The 19,423-nt window shown below is 35.0% G+C and overlaps 1 protein-coding gene across 3 annotated transcripts; it reads left to right on the top strand.

The window, feature by feature from the left end:
• The first annotated feature begins 2,700 nt into the window (after positions 1-2,700).
• Positions 2,701-18,829, top strand: SAC9 (sacI homology domain-containing protein / WW domain-containing protein). Of its 3 annotated transcripts, XM_086450132.1 has the most exons (13): positions 2,702-3,024; positions 5,479-6,077; positions 7,383-7,515; positions 7,822-9,038; positions 9,463-9,570; positions 9,721-9,891; positions 11,845-12,087; positions 13,436-13,891; positions 14,621-15,436; positions 16,281-16,478; positions 16,639-17,097; positions 17,197-17,427; positions 18,261-18,829. In XM_086450132.1, the coding sequence occupies exons 1-13, from the start codon at positions 3,003-3,005 to the stop codon at positions 18,537-18,539; spliced, it is 4,932 nt and encodes a 1,643-aa protein (XP_086306258.1). In that variant the 5' UTR covers positions 2,702-3,002; the 3' UTR covers positions 18,540-18,829. The 3 variants fall into 3 exon arrangements, with proteins under 3 accessions (XP_086306259.1, XP_086306258.1, XP_086306260.1); XM_086450133.1 differs by lacking the exon at positions 16,281-16,478 and having other exon boundaries at positions 2,701-3,024; XM_086450134.1 differs by lacking the exon at positions 2,702-3,024 and having other exon boundaries at positions 5,876-6,077; positions 7,393-7,515.
• Positions 18,830-19,423: the final 594 nt, after the last annotated feature.

Here is a 19,423-nt window from a genome sequence, read left to right as displayed (position 1 = left end):
CTAAAATGAAAAAGAATCCAACTAGCCTTTTAGTAAGGATTTCACCCTTGCTAAGGTCCCTAATACTCACTTTGAGGCATAAAAAAACATGAGGCAATGCTTCGGGATTTTAAAAGACAAAATTATATGAATTTTGAAAAAAAAAAAATCTTATATTTTCATTGTTGAATTTTAATTTGGGAGTTATGTGGAATTTCAATAGTTGTCCATTTTAAAAATCTTGGATAAAACTTAAAAGAATTTTTTTATATTTTAATTCGAGTTTTTCTATGAAATCTAGAAGGCTGCTGAGTTTGATGGCTAGTGTGGTAATCCATTTGAGCAAAACAACGCATAGTAAGCTTAAATCTTACTTTGTTAGCATGGAGGATGTCTCAATGAAAAAAGTTGGCCCTGGTGAAGGGATTTTTTTCTTCTAATTAGTCCATGAGTTTCGAGTGGTCGCTTAGTGGTCCATTTAGTAAATTTTTTTACTTCTTAAAGGTTTCTCAACTGTTATAATATTTTGAAATATCCAAACTACTCTTTTTTTCATCTTCTTCACATGCTTAGGTTTTCCAACACTAATTTCAATCATTTTTTTATTATTATTTATTGTGAATGATGAATGGAAATAATATCTTTTTAATTTTGAATATTTAAAGATATTTTATTTATTTATTTCGACAATTTAAAATAAAAAATGAATAATGAAGTTGAGATTAAAAAAAAAAGCTCATCACTTTTTATTTATTGTCGAGCTCATTAATTTTTATTATTGAGTTTGACAATTTAAAAAATAAATGTCAAACTCGACAATAAAAAGTGGTGAGTTCGATGTCGAGTTCGACGTTGGTAAACCTTTGAAAGTAACTTCTTCCTTCTCAAACCCTTTTCATCGGAATGGAGTCTTCGAAATTCAATTGGAATGTTCAAGGCAGTTTTGACATTTCAATCATTAGAGATATGTGGTGTGGGGTCGATGGATTGATTAGAAATAAAAGTTTAACAAAATTAACTATTAAGAGTGACCTTAAAAGTTAGGGGCTAATTATAAAGAAATCCCTCTATCATGGTCCTTTGGATAAATTTTTCTAATTTTGATTTAATTTTTGGCTTATTTTTAAGATAAAATGTCCTGGTATTGCTTCTTGTGTGGAGAACTAGGAATCTCAAAATATCTCTAAGATTCTTCTCTTTTCTCACCCTTCTTATCATATTATATAAAATTGAATGAGAATGGTTCCATTCGAATGGCATCTCTTTCTCCCCCTCTATGTATCTTTTTGTTTTTTTTCTCTTAAGTTTTCTTTTATAATATATAAGAGTCCCTATAAGACAAAATTAGTGTTTTATTGGTGGATTGTTTGATTTTAATTAATGACAAAATTAGTGTTTTATTGGTGGATTGTTTGATTTTAATTAATGATGGGTTAAGAACTGATGTATCATAAAAGTCAAATAAAATAGACTTGTTACAGTGACTCAAAATAACACTCGAAGTAGCACTCAAGCATCTAGAAAATTATCAATTGTGCTCAAGTGCAAGGAGCATGATAAAAATTAGATTAAAAAAATCTTGTATGGTGACTCAAAATAATACTTGAAGTAGCACCTAAGCATGAAGAGAACCATTGATTGTGCTCGAGTGTATAATATTGGTAAATCAAGGAAAGGTATTTTTTTATTTATTTACTTATTTCACATTTGAGTGTTACTTTGAATATTATTTTAAGTCATATTAATATTTTCCTATAAATAATAACCAATAATGAAAAATTATCAAATGATGATACATTAGTGGACTGCTATATTTTTAGACATCTAATGCTATTTTTATATAATAAAATACAACTGTGAATCATATTCTACTATAAATTTTTAGGGATAAAAATTTCACCAAGTTATAATGGAGTGAGATCCACACCAATTACCTTTCCACACCTCTTTCAATAATATCCTTCCAATCTTATCATCTTTCATTTTTATTTATTTATTATTATAACGGGATGTTCAAACTTATGTTCGACTAGAAGGGTTGGAACCAAGGCATATAGGACCCTTCCCTCAGCACGTGCAACGCTTGCACATCATAGGCATCGGGTAAGTGAGAGAACACCATCACGGGTGACCCAAAGGAAATATTGCTCATATTGAGTATCGAACACACAACCTGCAAACTCTTATCGGATTCAAAATTGCCATCTTTTTATCATTTTTTTTAATAATACCTTCTATTTACCTATCTTTCATTTTTTCCCCTTTAAAACATTTTATTACTTTTCTTTAATTTCCTAACAGTGTGTTTCCAATTTTTTCTCCTTTACCCACTTAACCTCAAAGATTTTTAATAAGAGTCATGATAATCTAATTACCATTCGTGACATGCTCAATTAATTGCCCGACGTGACAAGTTTGGGAGTCGTAGATTCGTGCTCGAGATAAATAGTTCCTTCGAGATACACTTATTTATGGGGAAGAGCAGCTGTGTATCACGAGGAGCACAGATTTATGCTTCTCAGACTTGTCAAGTCATGGTAATCAATTGAGTTTGCCCCGTGTGTAGTCAGATTATCACGATTCTTTAAATAATACCCTCCAACTTTATTAGTTTTTCGCTTTACCCCTTTAAACAGTAATTAACTAAACAGCAATTTCCGATGACGTGTCCGTTTTTTTACACGATTCACATTAAAGTTTGATATCGGGATCTCGCATCAAACTCGAACTCTACTATACTCCTCGATTTCATCTCTGCCCAAATTTTAGTTTTCTTCTTTTCTCTATCTGTCAATTTTTCTCAAATCGATCCAACACCAACATAGTTAAACACGCAGAGAAGATCAGCAACCGATACGTTCTCTCGTTCTTCTCTCATCGATGCATCCCCTCATCGACAACAATGGAGGACAACATCGATCGATCTGGTCACATATCGAAGCTTGAGTTTCATCTCTAGAATCCACAACATTCCCATCTATCACTCTCTTTTCCTCTGTCAGCTTCTTCTTCTCTGACCGCCCATGGGATCTTCATCACAACCAGGTTAGGGTTTCTGCTAATCCACTTATCTTTTTTGTTAATCCAATTTCGATCTTCGGAAAATTCGATCAAAAGCATCTAATTTTTGTGATCTCTCAGTGTTCTAAGTTATGATTCATTTATTTTTTATGGAGAAGTTGCCAAATTTTTACATATTAGTTTAAAAAGGCTGTTAATTTGAATTGTGTGTTGGAATTATCTGTCTTGGATTTTAATCAATTGATCTTGTAATGTTAACGTGCTTCAACTGCATCAATTGCAGTTATGTTCTGGGATTATAGTTTTGTTTTCTGGATCGAATTAGAGAGGGTTTCATAGGATCTTAGTTTTTTCCGAAGTGCAAAGTTTTGATGAAGAAATTATTACACTGTCGAGTTTTCTGTACTTCTTTTTTAAACCAGGTATAAAGGATACTTTGTTAGGCTCAAATAGAAGACAATATGTTAAAAGTTGGCAAATTTGTCAGACCCATTCTTTTCAAAGTTAATTTATTTAAATATCAATTTAGATTATGTTACCTATTAAAAAAGAAGAAGAAGAAAAGATTGTGTTCATTATTTATGAATGTGAGCTCAATTGTCAAAGTCTTATGTTATTTAGTGGCACCGAAATCACTTTGAAAGGAAACAAAAAGCTTGAGTTCCATCTCTAACAACAACAAGAAAGCCTCATGCCAAAGGTTTGGGGTCGGCTAGACGAATTCCGTTCTTGCATTTCAATCAGTCCTAAGTCAAGTCAAAGGGGACTGCACAATTAAGGGAAAGGGAAAAAAATCATTCTTGTTGGCCCAATGTTCATATCAACAATACATTAATCTTCCCAATGAAGCTTCAACAAAAGAACCAACAAGACATTTCGTAATGCCCCAGACTTACAATAACACAATATTGTCCGGTATGGGCCGAAGTCCGCACGGCTTTAAAATGCGTTGTACTATGTAGAGTCTGGTTTGTCCTTATAGACTAGGATCCGAATATTCTCTTGTTCGATGTGGGACTAAGTTTCACACTCCTCTCTGCCATTCCACCCCACAACGTGATGACTCTGATTCAACCATGTAGTTTCTGCATTTCTTTCCACGTCCAGCTAGTGGTGCACTAGCGAGGCTGTGACAAAAACACATCATATTGAGGATTTAGTTGAAGAAGAGGAAGGTAGGTTTATTAGTCGTAGAGAAGTTTCGATAATTTAATGAAGTATGGTATCGTTGCAATGTGAGGAAAGTGGTTGTTTGTGCAATAATTTCTTACATGCTTGGTGTATATCACTGGGCAAATCTGCAAATTTTGATTGGAGGTGGTTGTAAAATATCATTTCACAATTCACAAGAGATGGTGGATAAGTTGACTTTGAAGAAAGGACACTTCAAAAGCCTTACAATATTGCATGGTTATAAAAGGACCATTGCTTAGTTGTTTTTTATTATTATTATTTTAATTGAATAATGCTATAAGGAAAACATGTGGTGTATTGGTGTGTCGTAAGTCCATGGATGCATGTCACTTATTGTTGGAGTTGGCCATGGGAAATTATGTCCATTTTCTTTTTTGGCTAAGCAAGGGTGGTTAAGAATGAACATAAAATTGGGTTCAACGAGATTTGAACCTAGGCTGTGGGATCGACACCCCACATGCCTTTACCAACTTAGCCATGATGGTTAGAAGAATATGTTTTATAGGGATGGACTGAAATTGACATTAGGTCCATTGAAAAAAAAAACACCTTGGTTCGTTGAGGTGGAGGTGAGGGTTTCTTTCAATGGCTTATTGTTCAAGAAAAGGAAACAGCGTGATCTTTATGCTACTGGAAAAGAAGAAGATGAACCTGGCTATGTTCCAATTAATCTAGAGCCTTTGATTAGGAAATATGTTGATATTAACCTAGAGGAACTCTCAGATGATTACCTCCTACATGAAGGACATATAGCATCACATAGACCTCAAGGTAATGCCTATTTTGCCTAACAAGGTAGCTTTCATATGGGTTGAAAGAGCATGAAGAGATATAGAGACAAGTTATTGAATTGTAATAAGAGTTGGAGGTATGAGCTTGTGTTTTGTTTATACATCTGTATTTAAATGAGGCTCCAAAGACAAGAAAAATGGAGAAACCTCAAGTTTGGCTCTATACCCAAACTATACTTTTCAATTTAAGAACAAAATCATCAAAGCAACGACACCCTGAATTCTCGAGGAATTACAACCTCGGAAGAGATAGGCGCTTTAGTCATGAGAACCATTGAATCAAGAGGAACTTGTTATCAGATAGTCTTCTATATCCTTCCTTCCAAATGGACTACCGCTTACATTACACCATGAAGTGTCCATGTTTTGCATGGATTAGTGTTATTCTTAGCATCTTTATTTCTTGATTTTTCTTACTAATATTATTCTTTAAGTGAAAAACTGATAAACTCTTAAATATCTTGTATTTCCATGTTCAATTGTGTGTATGCAGTTGGTTGTTTAAGGGAGACCTCTGTGGTTGTCGTTACATTGGATACTAGTGAGGTATATATTATTGCGAGCTTGTCCACTAGGGGTGACACCCAGGTGGTTTATATTGATCCAACAACTGGAAGCCTGAGCTATAATGGCAAGCTGGGACATGATGTTTTTAATTCTGAAAATGAAGCTTTGAACTACATTACAAATGGATCAAGGTGGCTGTGTAAGAGTACAATTTATGCCCGAGCTGTACTGGGTTATTCAGCTCTAGGCAGCTTTGGGTTACTTCTAGTTGCTACTAAATTAACTGCCACCATTCCAATTTTGCCTGGTGGAGGTTGTGTATACACAGTGACTGAGAGTCAATGGATCAAGATTCCGCTTCAAACACCTCAACCCCAGGGTAAAGGCGAAGTAAAGAATATTCAAGAATTGACTGAACTAGACATTGATGGGAAGCACTATTTCTCTGAAACAAGGGATATTACTCGGCCTTTTCCAAGCCGTATGCCGTTGCAGAAGCCAGATGAGGAATTTGTTTGGAATAGATGGCTTTCGATGCCTTTCAACGACATTGGGCTTCCACAACATTGCGTCATTCTTCTGCAGGTTTTGCTTCATCTTGGATCGCTGATTTTGATGCTTTTCTGGTTTGCACAGTATCTTGTCCAATCCACTTCTTTCTATATATGTTCTAAACTTTTTATTTTATTTTTCAATTGTTTATGATGTGTTTTATCAGTATATTATGTTTACTAGTAGAATTAATTACACACAGACCCATGCATACTTTGAGAGCATTTCTCACTTGATGGCTTGTTGATTTATTCCTCATGCTTCTCTTTTCCTCGTTTCAGATTTTACTTTTATTGTTCCTTCTAAATCCCTTTGTATTGTTCAAATTTATATGGATTTAAGACCACTTATTTTCTGTTGCCCAGTAGTGTATATCCGAAATGCTCATTAGGACAGGGCTATCACTTACTAAATGTGGCATAATCACGTACCACTGAATTTGGCATTTTGAAAATTTATCTTTATGCAGAAATCATTCTTTTACTGAAACAGTCTTATTCCGAAGGATTTATAAATTGCTTTATAAAAAGGATAGGACTGTTTTCCTACCTTTTGTTCCTTCTGACATGTATTGATCCAGGTATACGTGGCAATGTGCTTAGGAAGACATCCATACATAGCCATTTTTTTCCACCAAAATGATTTCTAGAAGAGCGCTGGTGTCTTCTATCTTCCCTTCACTATTCTTTTAAAATCTTAAACTCAACTATAGTTGTTTGAAGTGCTCCCTCTTTTATTTTTTGATAGGTGATAGTATCCCCTCGTATAATCTACGTAATATATATTAAGTTATTGGATAGCTCTAAGGTGAATAAAAATGCTTTTTTAACTTTCCATATATTTATTCCTATTTTTTTTATTTAAAAACCTTCTGATTTACTAAATATAACAAAAACTTTATATTGTAACACATCTGTATTTTATGTCTGAGTTGGGCTTTGTGAATGTTCTGTGTAATACTCTTTTTATCTGTTTTGGACAGTGATACATCTCTCTTTGTCATTGTTACATTAAAAAAAAAAAAACAATTCTTGTTGATGATGTACTTATATATTTCATTTCAGCTGGTTCCTTATTTTTTCCCGAGCTTTTTGTGTTCATTCTGCCCTTATATTATCATTACTCTTCCCCCTTTGCACATATCATCTCTAGTTTCCTATTCAAATTATATTGAGATCAACCTGCCAAACTCCTACTAAGCATCTTTGTAGACCATCATACTTTTTTTAAAACCGATTAATAAAGACAATTTAAGCATCTGAGTAGCCTGTCATACTCTTCCAATGATGTTAATATGGACATGATCATAGAGATTATTCCTGTTGACATCTATTCTAGGGGTTCGCAGAATGTCGAGTTTTTGGAAGCTCGGGTCAGCAAGAAGGGATAGTTGCTCTCACAGCACGTCGTAGCAGACTTCATCCTGGTACTCGATACTTGGCTAGAGGGTTGAATGCATGTTTCAGCACAGGTAACGCCATTTTCTGTCATTTAAAGTCTTTTAGATAGAAAATCATTCCTTTTCATGGGATTTAGTGAAATGGTACTTAGCCATCTTCATCTGGAGGAATATTTTGGTGATGAGGCAAAAGATTCTGCTTCACTTTACTTACCCCACCATGGATATTGGTCTTTGTGATTCCTCCACCCGAAATGGTGTTTGATCGAGTGATGCTTGTTTTATTTATGTAGAAGTTCTTTATCTTTTCCACGCATTTTACTAGTAGATTGTGGTAAAATTGAATTCCATATAATTCATAAAACGTGCCTTTGACAGGAAATGAAGTGGAATGTGAGCAACTCGTATGGGTTCCTAGGAAGTCTGGTCAAAGTGTTCCTTTCAACACATACATTTGGCGACGAGGCACCATACCAATCTGGTGGGGTGCAGAATTAAAGTTCACTGCTGCGGAAGCAGAAATTTATGTTTCATCCCGTGATCCTTATAAAGGAAGTTCACAATACTACCAGAGACTAAGTAAGAGATACGGTGCCTGCAATTTAGATGTAAATGTTGGAGTTAATCTGAAGAAAAATCCTTTGGTTCCTATTGTGTGTATTAATTTGCTTAGAAATGGAGAAGGAAAATCAGAATCCCTTTTAGTACAGCATTTTGAGGAATCCATAAACTACATTAGATCAACTGGAAAACTTCCATCTACTCGGCTTCATTTGATAAATTATGACTGGCATGCCAGTATAAAACTTAAAGGTGAACAGCAAACAATTGAGGGGCTCTGGAAATTCCTCAAGGCACCCACAATAGCTATAGGCATCTGTGAAGGGGATTATCTGCCTTCACGGCAGCGACTTAAGGATTGCAAAGGAGAAGTAATCTGCACTGATGACTTTGAAGGTGCCTTTTGCTTAAGATCACATCAAAATGGGGTGATACGTTTCAACTGTGCAGATTCTTTAGATAGAACCAATGCTGCAAGTTATTTTGGATCTCTCCAAGTTTTTGTAGAGCAGTGTAGACGGTTAGGGGTGTCGCTTGATACTGATTTGGCTTTTGGTTATTCTTCATTAAATAGACATGAAGGGTATATTGCTCCACTGCCCGCAGGCTGGGAAAAACGTTCTGATGCTGTAACAGGGAAGACTTATTTTATTGATCACAACACTAGGACCACCACCTGGGTGCATCCATGTCCAGATAAGCCTTGGAAAAGGTTCGATATGACATTCGACGAGTTCAAGAGATCAACAATATTGTCACCGATATCTCAACTTTCTGACCTTTTTTTGCTTGCCGGTGATATACATGCAACAATCTATACTGGTTCCAAAGCTATGCATAGTCAAATACTTGGTATATTTACTGAAGAAACTGGCAAGTTTAAGCAGTTCTCTGCTGCACAGAATATGAAGATCACTCTGCAGAGAAGATACAAAAATGCACTTGTAGATAGTTCTCGCCAGAAGCAACTAGAAATGTTTCTTGGAATGAGGCTCTTCAAACATCTCCCATCAGTTCCTATACACCCTTTAAAAGTATGTCTCTCTGATGGATTTTTTTTTTAAAGTAGTTAAACCATATCACATTCTTCTATTCTTCTGTGCTTGTTACTGTGTTGGTGAATTGTTTCATACTGAGTGCATCTGGCACACTTTAGCACCACTATTTCCATTTGTTCTCACGAATCAATTCGTTGATACCGTGGCTTTTTGTCATTAAGTGTGAAAATCCTGTTGACCATAGAAGCAAATTTCCATCTACTATTGCTTGTGGCCCAAATATACATGCCTGATTTTTTTTTTATGCTTGCTTGAATTTTCTTGGTTCTTTAAGGCAGTCTAGTTTTGCCTGGTTCCAGATCGTGGTTTGTGTTACAAGTTATTTTTTATTGGGTGTGGATGGGCATTTTAGATATTGAAGTTTTGACACTATGTGATAATTGATTACTGATTGATACAGGTATTATCTCGGCCATCTGCTTGCTTTCTGAAACCAGTTGCGAACATGTTTCCAAATTCCAACGGGGGAGGCAACCTTTTGAATTTCAAGAGAAAAGACCTAATATGGGTACCCTTCTTCTTGACTTGCATTAGTGCACACGAGCATTTTGAAATTATTATTACACTATCTGGGATTGAAAAAGAAAAATTTTATTATCATAATTTAAAAAAAAAAAAATTCATCTTATATAATATTTGGTAATTGTTCTTTTCTCAGGTTTGCCCACAGGCTGCAGATGTGGTTGAGCTTTTTATTTATCTTGGTGAGCCTTGCCATGTTTGTCAGCTTCTTCTCACAGTTTCACATGGTGCAGACGATTCAACTTTTCCAGCGACAGTTGATGTAAGGACAGGACACAATTTAGATGGGCTTAAGCTTGTCCTGGAGGTCAGTTTTATCACTTCTTAGAGAACTTATTTGATACGCACAAGTTTATAGTTTCCACTCTTAAAGTTGGAATTTTTTCCATCTTATATTCTCATGTTTGTTGAAAAAGAGAATCTTACCTATTCAACGTGGAATACATAGTGAATTAATGCTTCTCTTTTTGGTTTGTGATATGCTTGGCTCCTTGGCCCCGAGTACTATCCATGATTTTTTTTGGTTGCTAAAAATCGAATTTTTTTATTAATAAAGCAAAGGGAGGCCAAAATTGCAGCCCAAGACAAGCAGCAACAATAACAAAGAAAGAAAGCAAACAATGACAGTCCCCCCTCATGCTACACATTAAAGATCCCACTTAAGCTAAAATTTGTCACTCCAATACATTATTCAAATGTTCTGCTGACATTTAAGAACTAAGAAATCTGAGTGCTTGTGTTATCCTATGGAGTACCTATTTTAGACATTGTTAGGCATCAACTATTGCACAAAACCAAAATGCATGAAGCTGGACTCAAAAGATGGAGTAATGAGTCAAGGGAAAAATTCCAGAATTCGGAGCCATATCTTTCAGCTCCAAAATCAACAATTTCAAAATATCTGGGAATAATATCAATTTATACCCTGATAATTTGAATATAATATCAACATGTGTGACAATTTGACTTTTATTTATCCAAAAATAAAAATAGTAATAAGTTGTAGAATAGTAAGAAAATCTTGCTCCCTATTTTTCTATCCTATTTAGACCCTATATTTGATATTGCTATTCAACGCAAAAATATTGTACCTATTTTTAGCTAATATAATCAAACTAATTATGTCAATAATTAAATAAATTAAGAATAGAAGTGCCAACTTAGCTAAGTTGGTAAGATGTGTGGAGTGTTGTTCTCATGTCATAAATTCAACCCCCCTTGAAACAACTTCACCTGGATAATTAATAACCCTTTACTTTATCAAAAAAAGAAAAAAGAAGAAAGAAAAAGGAAAATATAGAATAAAAAAAGAGTTTGTTTGAAAAATAAGTGGGCTTAATTTGTGTTGATTTGGGAATTTGTACTATCTTTGGTGTTCAAGAGACACAAAATTGAGCAAAGTAACACTATTTAAAAATAATTGCTCCCCTAATCTGAAACACATACAATCCAACAAAGAAACACTATGTAACAACTAAGTAATGAGAAAATAACATTACCTAATTATGTTAGTGCCTATAATTATGCCCGTATCAGTGCCCATAATAGTGCTGAATATGCACCTTCTCTTTCTGGCTGTGGAAGGGGAAGAAATACAGATATGCTGAACCAAACAACTTTGACTTGCAATCTGTCATCTTTTGAGTTGTTTTGCTTGAGGTGGGGATTAAAAATATATAATTCTTTTGTGGTATTGATACATAAATCACTTCACTGAAACTACTGATCATCTGAGCAATTTCAGAATAACTAGGGGATATAGATTCCCCTGCTTTACTTCCACCTTCACCTCCATGGACTTATTCATCCTTACTCTATTCAGATATCGGTTGCTGCCCAGCACTGTGAGTATTGTAATCAACCATAGATTAAGGTTGAAACAATGGAGAAGCATTTCCTACCAAGATTAATTCTGGGGGCTCATGAATTAGTCCCTCTCAATTGTAAATGAAATTTTCTGTCTTTGTGTCAAAAATTCATTCTTAATAGTTGACTATACTATGAGGAGTCTACCAATGGATTTGCACACAAACGGAATTTGTTTATACCAATCTTCAATATTCTATGATACACTCCTTCCAAATGCTTCAGAAAATTAAACATACTGTATATAGTGGCACATCAAATTAGAATTTGCTCAATATCTAGCTTTTTATAAATAAGGGATCTAAAGCAATGAACGAAACCTCACCTATTAATTTCTTAAAGTTTCTTATGCTTCATTGGACTTTGCTGATATCTAGTTGCTTGGCATATTTAGGGAGCTTCTATTCCACAATGTTCAAATGGGACAAATCTCTTGATACCCTTAACAGGCCCAGTTAAACCAGAGGATATGGCTGTCACTGGTGCGGGTGCACGCCTTCATGCTCATGAAACACCTAGACTTTCGCCATTGTATGATTTTGAGGAATTGGAGGGAGAATTGGACTTTCTTACTCGTGTGGTTACTCTTACTTTCTATCCTGCTGTTACTGGAAAAACCCCTATAACTCTTGGTGAGGTAAATGCTGATCTTTCAAATTATGTTAACTGAATGCTGCTTATATTTTTTACTAATGGTTAAGCATATTGAATTGTTTCTTCTTCGTTTTAATTCTTTTTATTTCTATTATTATTATTATTATTATTATTATTATTATTATTATTATTGCCAAAATTAAATTCCTGTCAATGACAAGACTATAATTTCATTGAAGATTCTTGAGGTGCCTGAGTAAGAAGTAGGAGGCCAAAACGCAATTCCAGTCGGATAGTTATATCCCACGCAAACTTCTCTGGTTTATCAAATTTTTTGTTAGCTACGGTTGAACTTCTCGATTAATTTTCCCTTGGATATGAAATATTTAGTCAACTGCAGTAAGGTAATTATCCTATACAGCCAGTCTGGTTTGTTAAATTCATTGTCAGCCACTAGTTCAACTTCTGAATAAATTGTCATTTGAATATGAGATACACTATAAGAGGGAGATGGTACTATTACTTCAACATATCAACCTCCAAGAACAAGGATATGCGGCTATGACTAAATTGTTCAATTTTAGCAATCTTGAACATGTTTAAGAGTTACACATATTGAATGGTGGGATAGGATTCACATGTTTAAGAGTTACACATATTGAATGGTGGGATAGGATTCATGTTGCCAACCCCAAGTAGTCGAGATCGAAATTTTTTAAGGCATGTGAGGAGTGCACTTTGAGATGTGCCTTGGGATAAGGCTCACTAAAAATGCCTTGAAGATCAAGAAAGTAACATAAAAAACAATTACGGCATGCACATCAGACTAAGAGGCCTCCAAAAGACGTTCACCACTACGTGAGGCATATACCCCAAACATTAATTTTTCTTTTTTTTTTTCTTTTTAAATTAATATTAACTGTAGTTTTTCTGTTTTTTTTTCTCTTCTTTTATTCATCTTCTTTTTGTATTTCTTTGTTGATATGTCCATCGAACATAATTGTAGTATTGAGATACAAATTTGAATATAAAATAGTAATATACGAAAAGAAAATTGGTGAATTGATTTGATTCATGAATAGATTTTTTGAAGTATTTAGTATTACATAGAAAGAGTTATAGTGTGTAGAATATTTGAAGTAATGCAATGTTACGATTTTGATCTAAAAGCCCATGGAATGTCCGTGATTCTTGAAAGTTCTCAGTTGGAAATTAATGGTGCACTATGCATTGAAGAGGTTACTTTCACTCTTTTAGCATTCTTTTACCTGATGATATTTTGTGCTCAAGGGTTGCTTCAATTATATTTACAGATAGCTTTTGTTATGCTGGTATTCTTTTCGGCAGTTGTAATTGCTCGATACCGATCCTAATAATGAATCTTTTCACAGATAGAGGTGCTTGGAGTTTCTCTTCCTTGGAGGGGCATATTCACTAAGGAAGGACCTGGTGTGAAATTCAGTGAGATTCTCAACAAAGTTCAGAAAGAGACGAACGCTTTTCTATGTGATTCAGATACCAATCCATTTGTCAGTGCTTCTTTATCCAACGAAGATGTGTTGTCATCGTCTCAACCACGTGCCCCTGTTAGCCTTGGTGTAGATCTCTTGACTGGTGATTTTGGGTTTGCTGAATCCATATCTCAATCAGAGATGCCAAGTTCAACAGGAAATACTGGGTCTGAGGGAGGGGATTTACTTGATTTCTTGGATATTGCTTTTGTTGAATACAAGGGTTCAGCACCAGATTCTAAATCCTCTTTTTCACCACATGATGGAAAACCTACAGATGATAGAGGTGTCGAACACTATATAAATTGCTTCAAAGCCCTGATTGGTCCTCACATGGTATCCTATATTGGCTGAACTCCTTGTTATAGCAATTACGTTTTTCTCATGTTTCGTTCTCTCCCTTAAAGTTAGTTGATGATCTTATAGAAGTTTAGGTTTCGTTTCCATATTGCTTCTGTCTCTTTTTGTATTATGTAGCTCTATCTTATGTCACCACAGTTATTTCTTTTTAGATGTGTGTAACATGTTTTTTTTCCTGTTGTTTCCCACCTAATTTGGGGTGCAAGGCTTTAGATGTAGTGTAAGGATTATACTCTGCTAGATTCAAGTGCATTATTGATGCTAGACAAGCTCAATTCAACATTGTGTGGTTAATCACAGACAAATTTAATTATGTTGAATAATTCTATTTTAGGGCTTCAACTCATAGCTCAGTTGGTTTGACACATTGCAAAGCAACTCTGAGGTCGTGAGTTCTAGTCCAGTTTACCCATAAAAAATGATTCTATTTGGAGTTTCTGATCTAGTCTTTTGGTAAGATCACCTAGGTGTAATTTCATTTATTGAAAAGAGATTTCAACAACAAAGTTTACGATTACTCTCAACTTCTTTTTATTATCCAATAGTTGATACTCCTGAGAAAAATGGCCAATTGATGCTGGAGAGAATTTGGTTTCCAAATACACATCATTTTCCATTATTTTGTAGTTTGCACTTCCTTCTGAAAACTTTTAGAATTTCCCATTGAAAATAAGCTGATTTCATTTCTGTATATTCATTTTGCAGGCAAGGAAGATAGACTTTGAAGTAGCCATGAAACTTGAAATTGAACGGCTCCAGATGAATCTTTCTGCCGCTGAAAGGGATAGAGCTTTACTATCAATTGGTACTGATCCTGCTTCTATAGATCCAAATGGATTACTTGACATTTCTTACTTGGGAAGATTACGTAAGGTCGCAAACAGTCTTGCCTTACTGGGTCAGGCAGCACTGGAAGACAAAGTTACTTCTTCCATTGGTCTTGAGAATGTTTACGATGATGCTATTGATTTCTGGAACATTACTGGGATTGGAGAGATCTGTTCTGGTGGTAGGTGTGAGATTCGTGCTGTAACCCAGCCCTCTGTACCAACAGTCTCATCTGGAGGAGCTTCCCCATCTGTCTTGATATGTTCCCGTTGTGAAAGAAAGGTATGCAGAGTTTGCTCCGCTGGGAGGGGAGCTCTTCTACTTTCGGGCTCTAACTCAAAGGAGATGGCTAGCTATAGTGGTTTATCAAGCCAGAGTGGCCAAACTGACGGGGTCTCTAGTAATCGTTCAACTATTCTAGATGGGGTTATTTGTAAATCATGCTGTAGTGAAATTGTCCTTGATGCATTGATTTTGGACTATGTCCGAGTCTTGATTAGCCTCAGGAGAAGTGCCCGTGCAGACAGTGCAGCACATAAAGCTTTGGTCCAGGTGATAGGACTTTCTTCAAGAGATAGTCTTCCCGAAAGAAATAGCATGTCTTATGGTCAACCACCTGTTGAGGTTGTGAGAGCATTACTTAATGGAGAGGAGTCACTTGGTGAATTTCCATTTGCAAGTCTGTTACACTCGGTAAAGTCTGGCTTTTGATTTCGTTTTTAGTCTCAATTTTGATTAGTTATTAAACAGTGTTACTATTGCTTTCTCTGCCTTGGTTATGCTTTTATTACTCTTACCATTTATTAAAATAGAGGTCTTGGATCTACAATTTCTCTTCTGATGACCTTTTTGAATTATATGGCCCTTTCTATCTTATATCCATGTTTTCTGAAGCTCACTTCTGTTTTACTTATTTGTAACAGTGACTTAAGTTTTACTTTTAACCAGTAAATTTTATATTGACGAGTGTTTAAAGTTTCGGCTGGGTCATCCCAGTCTTTGAGGATATTGATTCGGTTTTTGGGCTTAGTAACTTAAAACAGCCCTTGTCTGTGCACCTATGTTATAATTTTGAAGGTAGTTTACTGTATGTGTTGATACCTAAAAGCATCATCTGGAGAAATTTGCATTTGTTCATTCAAGCACTGAATTGCAAATCTTTGATAAAATGATAAATTAAATGCTCCCCCTTACCTATACTTACATGGACCTGGTACCTTTTGTGTACAACAAAGTTTCTTCAAAATGGTGTCCACATTACTAAGGTTTACACATTCTTAGATATGCGGAGCTTTCAAGAATTTTTCTAATTTTGTAACATTCAGATTCCATTGAGCTATGCTATGGATCTTAACATAGATCAAAGGTATCTGAATGGATGAGAAAAAAGGTAGGAAACTCCATAGAAGTTGTATGCTATAAATTTCTTCCATTTAAATTTTTTGCCTCATGGAATTTCATTGCTAAATAAGAATTGGAATTGCAATGGATTTAACCATTTTATATCTATATCTAAATAGATTGCACATTATTGCAGGTTGAAACCGCGGTAGGTTCGGTGCCACCCATGTCCTTGCTTGCCCCAATAGAATCTGAATCACGACATTCATATTGGAGAGCTCCCACTAGTGTATCCTCAGTTGAATTCGCTATTGTTCTTGGCAGTCTCTCTGATGTATCTGGGGTGATTTTACTTGTTAGTCCATGTGGCTATTCAACATCCGACTCTCCCACCGTAAGCATCTGACCTTTTTCCTCACTTTGTATCCATTCATCTATATACAAAAAGATGCAATTTTCAAACCTGTCTCTTATCTCCATTTTCCATGTATATTTCTTATTTCCTGCAATTCTTACCCTTTAATTTGATGCATCTCCCACTTTTGATTTTACAGGTGCAAATATGGGCCAGCAATAAGATAAATAAGGAAGAGCGGTCGTGCATGGGGAAGTGGGATATCCAATCCTTGATAACGTCATCTTCTGAATTTTATGGACCAGAAAAAGCTGGTGGAGAGAGTCACGTTCCAAGGCATGTGAAATTCACCTTCCGAAATTCTGTTCGATGCCGTATTATTTGGGTAACAATGCGTCTTAGACGACTTGGTGCAAGTTCTGTTAGTTTAGAGAGAGATTACAATCTTCTTTCTCTTGATGAAAACCCTTTCGCTGAACTTAATCGTCGTGCATCTTTTGGGGGAACAGTTGAAAGTGACCCATGTCTTCATGCCAAAAAGCTTCTTGTAGTTGGAAGCCCAGTGAGAAAAGATTTGGAAGTTGGATCTCAACAAGGCTCAGATCAGATAAGTGTAAAAAGTTGGTTGGAGAGAGGTCCACAATTAAATCGATTCAAGGTACAACTGACTTCTGTCTTACTATTTTCCTTAAATTCATTTTACTAATAATTATTTAGTGGGGGCAGTATCACTAATACTTCTCTTTTCTTCTTTCAGGTTCCAATTGAGACTGAAAGGTTAACCGATGATGATCGTGTCTTGGAACAGTATTTGTTACCTGCATCACCTGAGCTAGCTGGATTTCGCCTTGATGCTTTCAGTGCAATAAAGCCTCGAGTTACCCATGCACCTTCTTCAGATGTGAACATCTGGGATAATTCTTTAACTTGGCTAGAAGACAGGCACATATATCCACCAGTTTTGTTTATCCAAGTATCAGCCCTTCAGGTAGTTAGAATTAAATCTAATTTATTACTAGTACTGTTTCATTATGAGTTTCTCTATCCAATATAATTTTGTTCTTTTTGCTAAATCTGTCTCTGTTCCTCACGGCTTATTACATATGATTAAGTTGTGCACTTGATATAATTCTTGATCGGAGATGATCTGCACCTAAGATAACTATCTAACATATTCGTATCTGATGGGTCAATATTTGTTAAATGCTGAGACAATTTATATAATTTTTGAGTGGCTATTACATAAGTGCAAGATTAAATGTGTATCTGACATTATTATTTGATGAACCAACACATTGTTATTGTTAGACTTCCTTAGTATGTATGAAGACATGAGCTCCAATGGTGATGTTTTGGTTGTTTTACACCAACTTCATTTTGTTTTCTGTAAAACTTAGATTCATGTGAATTACAGCAAATTGGCTTTTATATTGATGATTCCAAACTGCATGAAGGTTTTGTTAGGGTAATAAGCATGAGAAAAGAGTAAAATTATCATATCAGTCCTATGTCTGCAGATTTTTAAAAACCTCATTTTAACTCCTATTTAGATTGAATTAAATTTAGGGACACCTATCTTGACCATAGCCTTCAGGTAAGAGTCTACCTTGATTAACAGGAAGTTTGAGAAAGTTAATTTTGATTGTCACATGGCCTTTTGGTGTCTAACCCTAAATATCCGAAAAGCTTAATTTGAAATTCTTCAATCCAGTGGCTTGGCCCATTGACATACACACCGTTCTTTTTTTTTTATCAAGATATTCTAAATTTCCATCCAAGTGTATTCTCTTAGACTATCTGTTCTGAGCAATAATTTTACAGGAACCTAATAATGTGGTTACTGTTGGGGAATATCGGTTGCCGGAGGCTCGAGCTGGGACACCTATGTACTTTGATTTCCCGAGAGCAATACAGGCGCGTCGGATCACTTTCAAACTTCTTGGTGATGTTGCTTCCTTTGTAGATGATCCAGCTGAACAGGATGACTCTGATTTCAGATCTCCTTTGGCATCAGGTTTGTCTCTGTCAAGTAGAATAAAATTGTATTACTACGCTGATCCTTATGAACTTGGGAAGTGGGCGAGCCTTTCTGCCGTTTGAGATTATTTAACTATGCAAAAGGAAAAAAAAGAAGGTTGCCGATGTGTGGTTGTGAATGTGGGTGTATTTTTTCTTTTCTTTTCTCATTTTCATTTAATTAATTTATGTAAAATGACATGTAATTTTGATCTTGTAACAATATCAATTCATCCTTATAGTATTCTTGTTAGTCGGGAAGGATGGATTACACGATCTCATTTGCTATTAAGTGTGATGAGATTCAAGATGGGGGGGTAATGATATTCCTCCTATATATATTTTTATAAATTTTTTCAGTTTTTTTGGTTGAATTCTAGATGCTTCTTTTTTTCCCCTTCTTCCTGCAGAAATGCACAGTACCCCTATTAGATTATAAAATAAGAGCATGAGCGCAATAAAGATAGATATCAATCTCAATTATAATTAAGTAATATGGTAGTTGAAGGTTCCTAAAGAGAGGAAATACTAGTTTAAAAAAAAAGCACAAAATATTCAACTATCCAAAAAGATGTTGTCATTCTACATTTTTAAGAAAATATTTCACAAGTAAATTCACTTTTTCTTTTAAAGTCGGAATATGTTTTTAATTTTTTTTATTTATAGATATTTCTTATTCTCTTTGAATATAATTTTTTTTAAATGAAAAAAATATTTTTAATTAATTTTTTATGCTTAGAGAAGCAACATTTTTTGACATCCTCAAACTGCTTAAATAAATAAATAAAAGTAGGAAATCAACTCATTAAAATCTATTTTTTTTTCTATAAAAGAGGCATTCGGGTAATTTTTGAGGAAATATATAATTTTGGCAACATTGGATTTTGTTGTATTTGAAGATAATTTGTCAGCAGTTCATTAGCATCTTCGATTTCAATCAGAGTGTGGGGGCGTCTGTTGACAAAGTA

Source organism: Akebia trifoliata, chromosome 1 (genome assembly GCF_017979445.1).
Source record: "Akebia trifoliata isolate Shusen 1 chromosome 1, ASM1797944v1, whole genome shotgun sequence".
NCBI classification, from domain to species: domain Eukaryota; kingdom Viridiplantae; phylum Streptophyta; class Magnoliopsida; order Ranunculales; family Lardizabalaceae; genus Akebia; species Akebia trifoliata.
This window is presented reverse-complemented; position numbering and strand designations above follow the sequence as displayed.

Coding starts and splice junctions, on each gene's coding strand:
- SAC9 (XM_086450132.1), top strand. CDS start 3,003: ATGGGATCTTCATCACAACCAG. Junction 3,025..5,478: donor GGGATCTTCATCACAACCAG/GTTAGGGTTTCT, acceptor GTGTGTATGCAG/TTGGTTGTTTAAGGGAGACC. Junction 9,571..9,720: donor AGAGAAAAGACCTAATATGG/GTACCCTTCTTC, acceptor TTCTTTTCTCAG/GTTTGCCCACAGGCTGCAGA.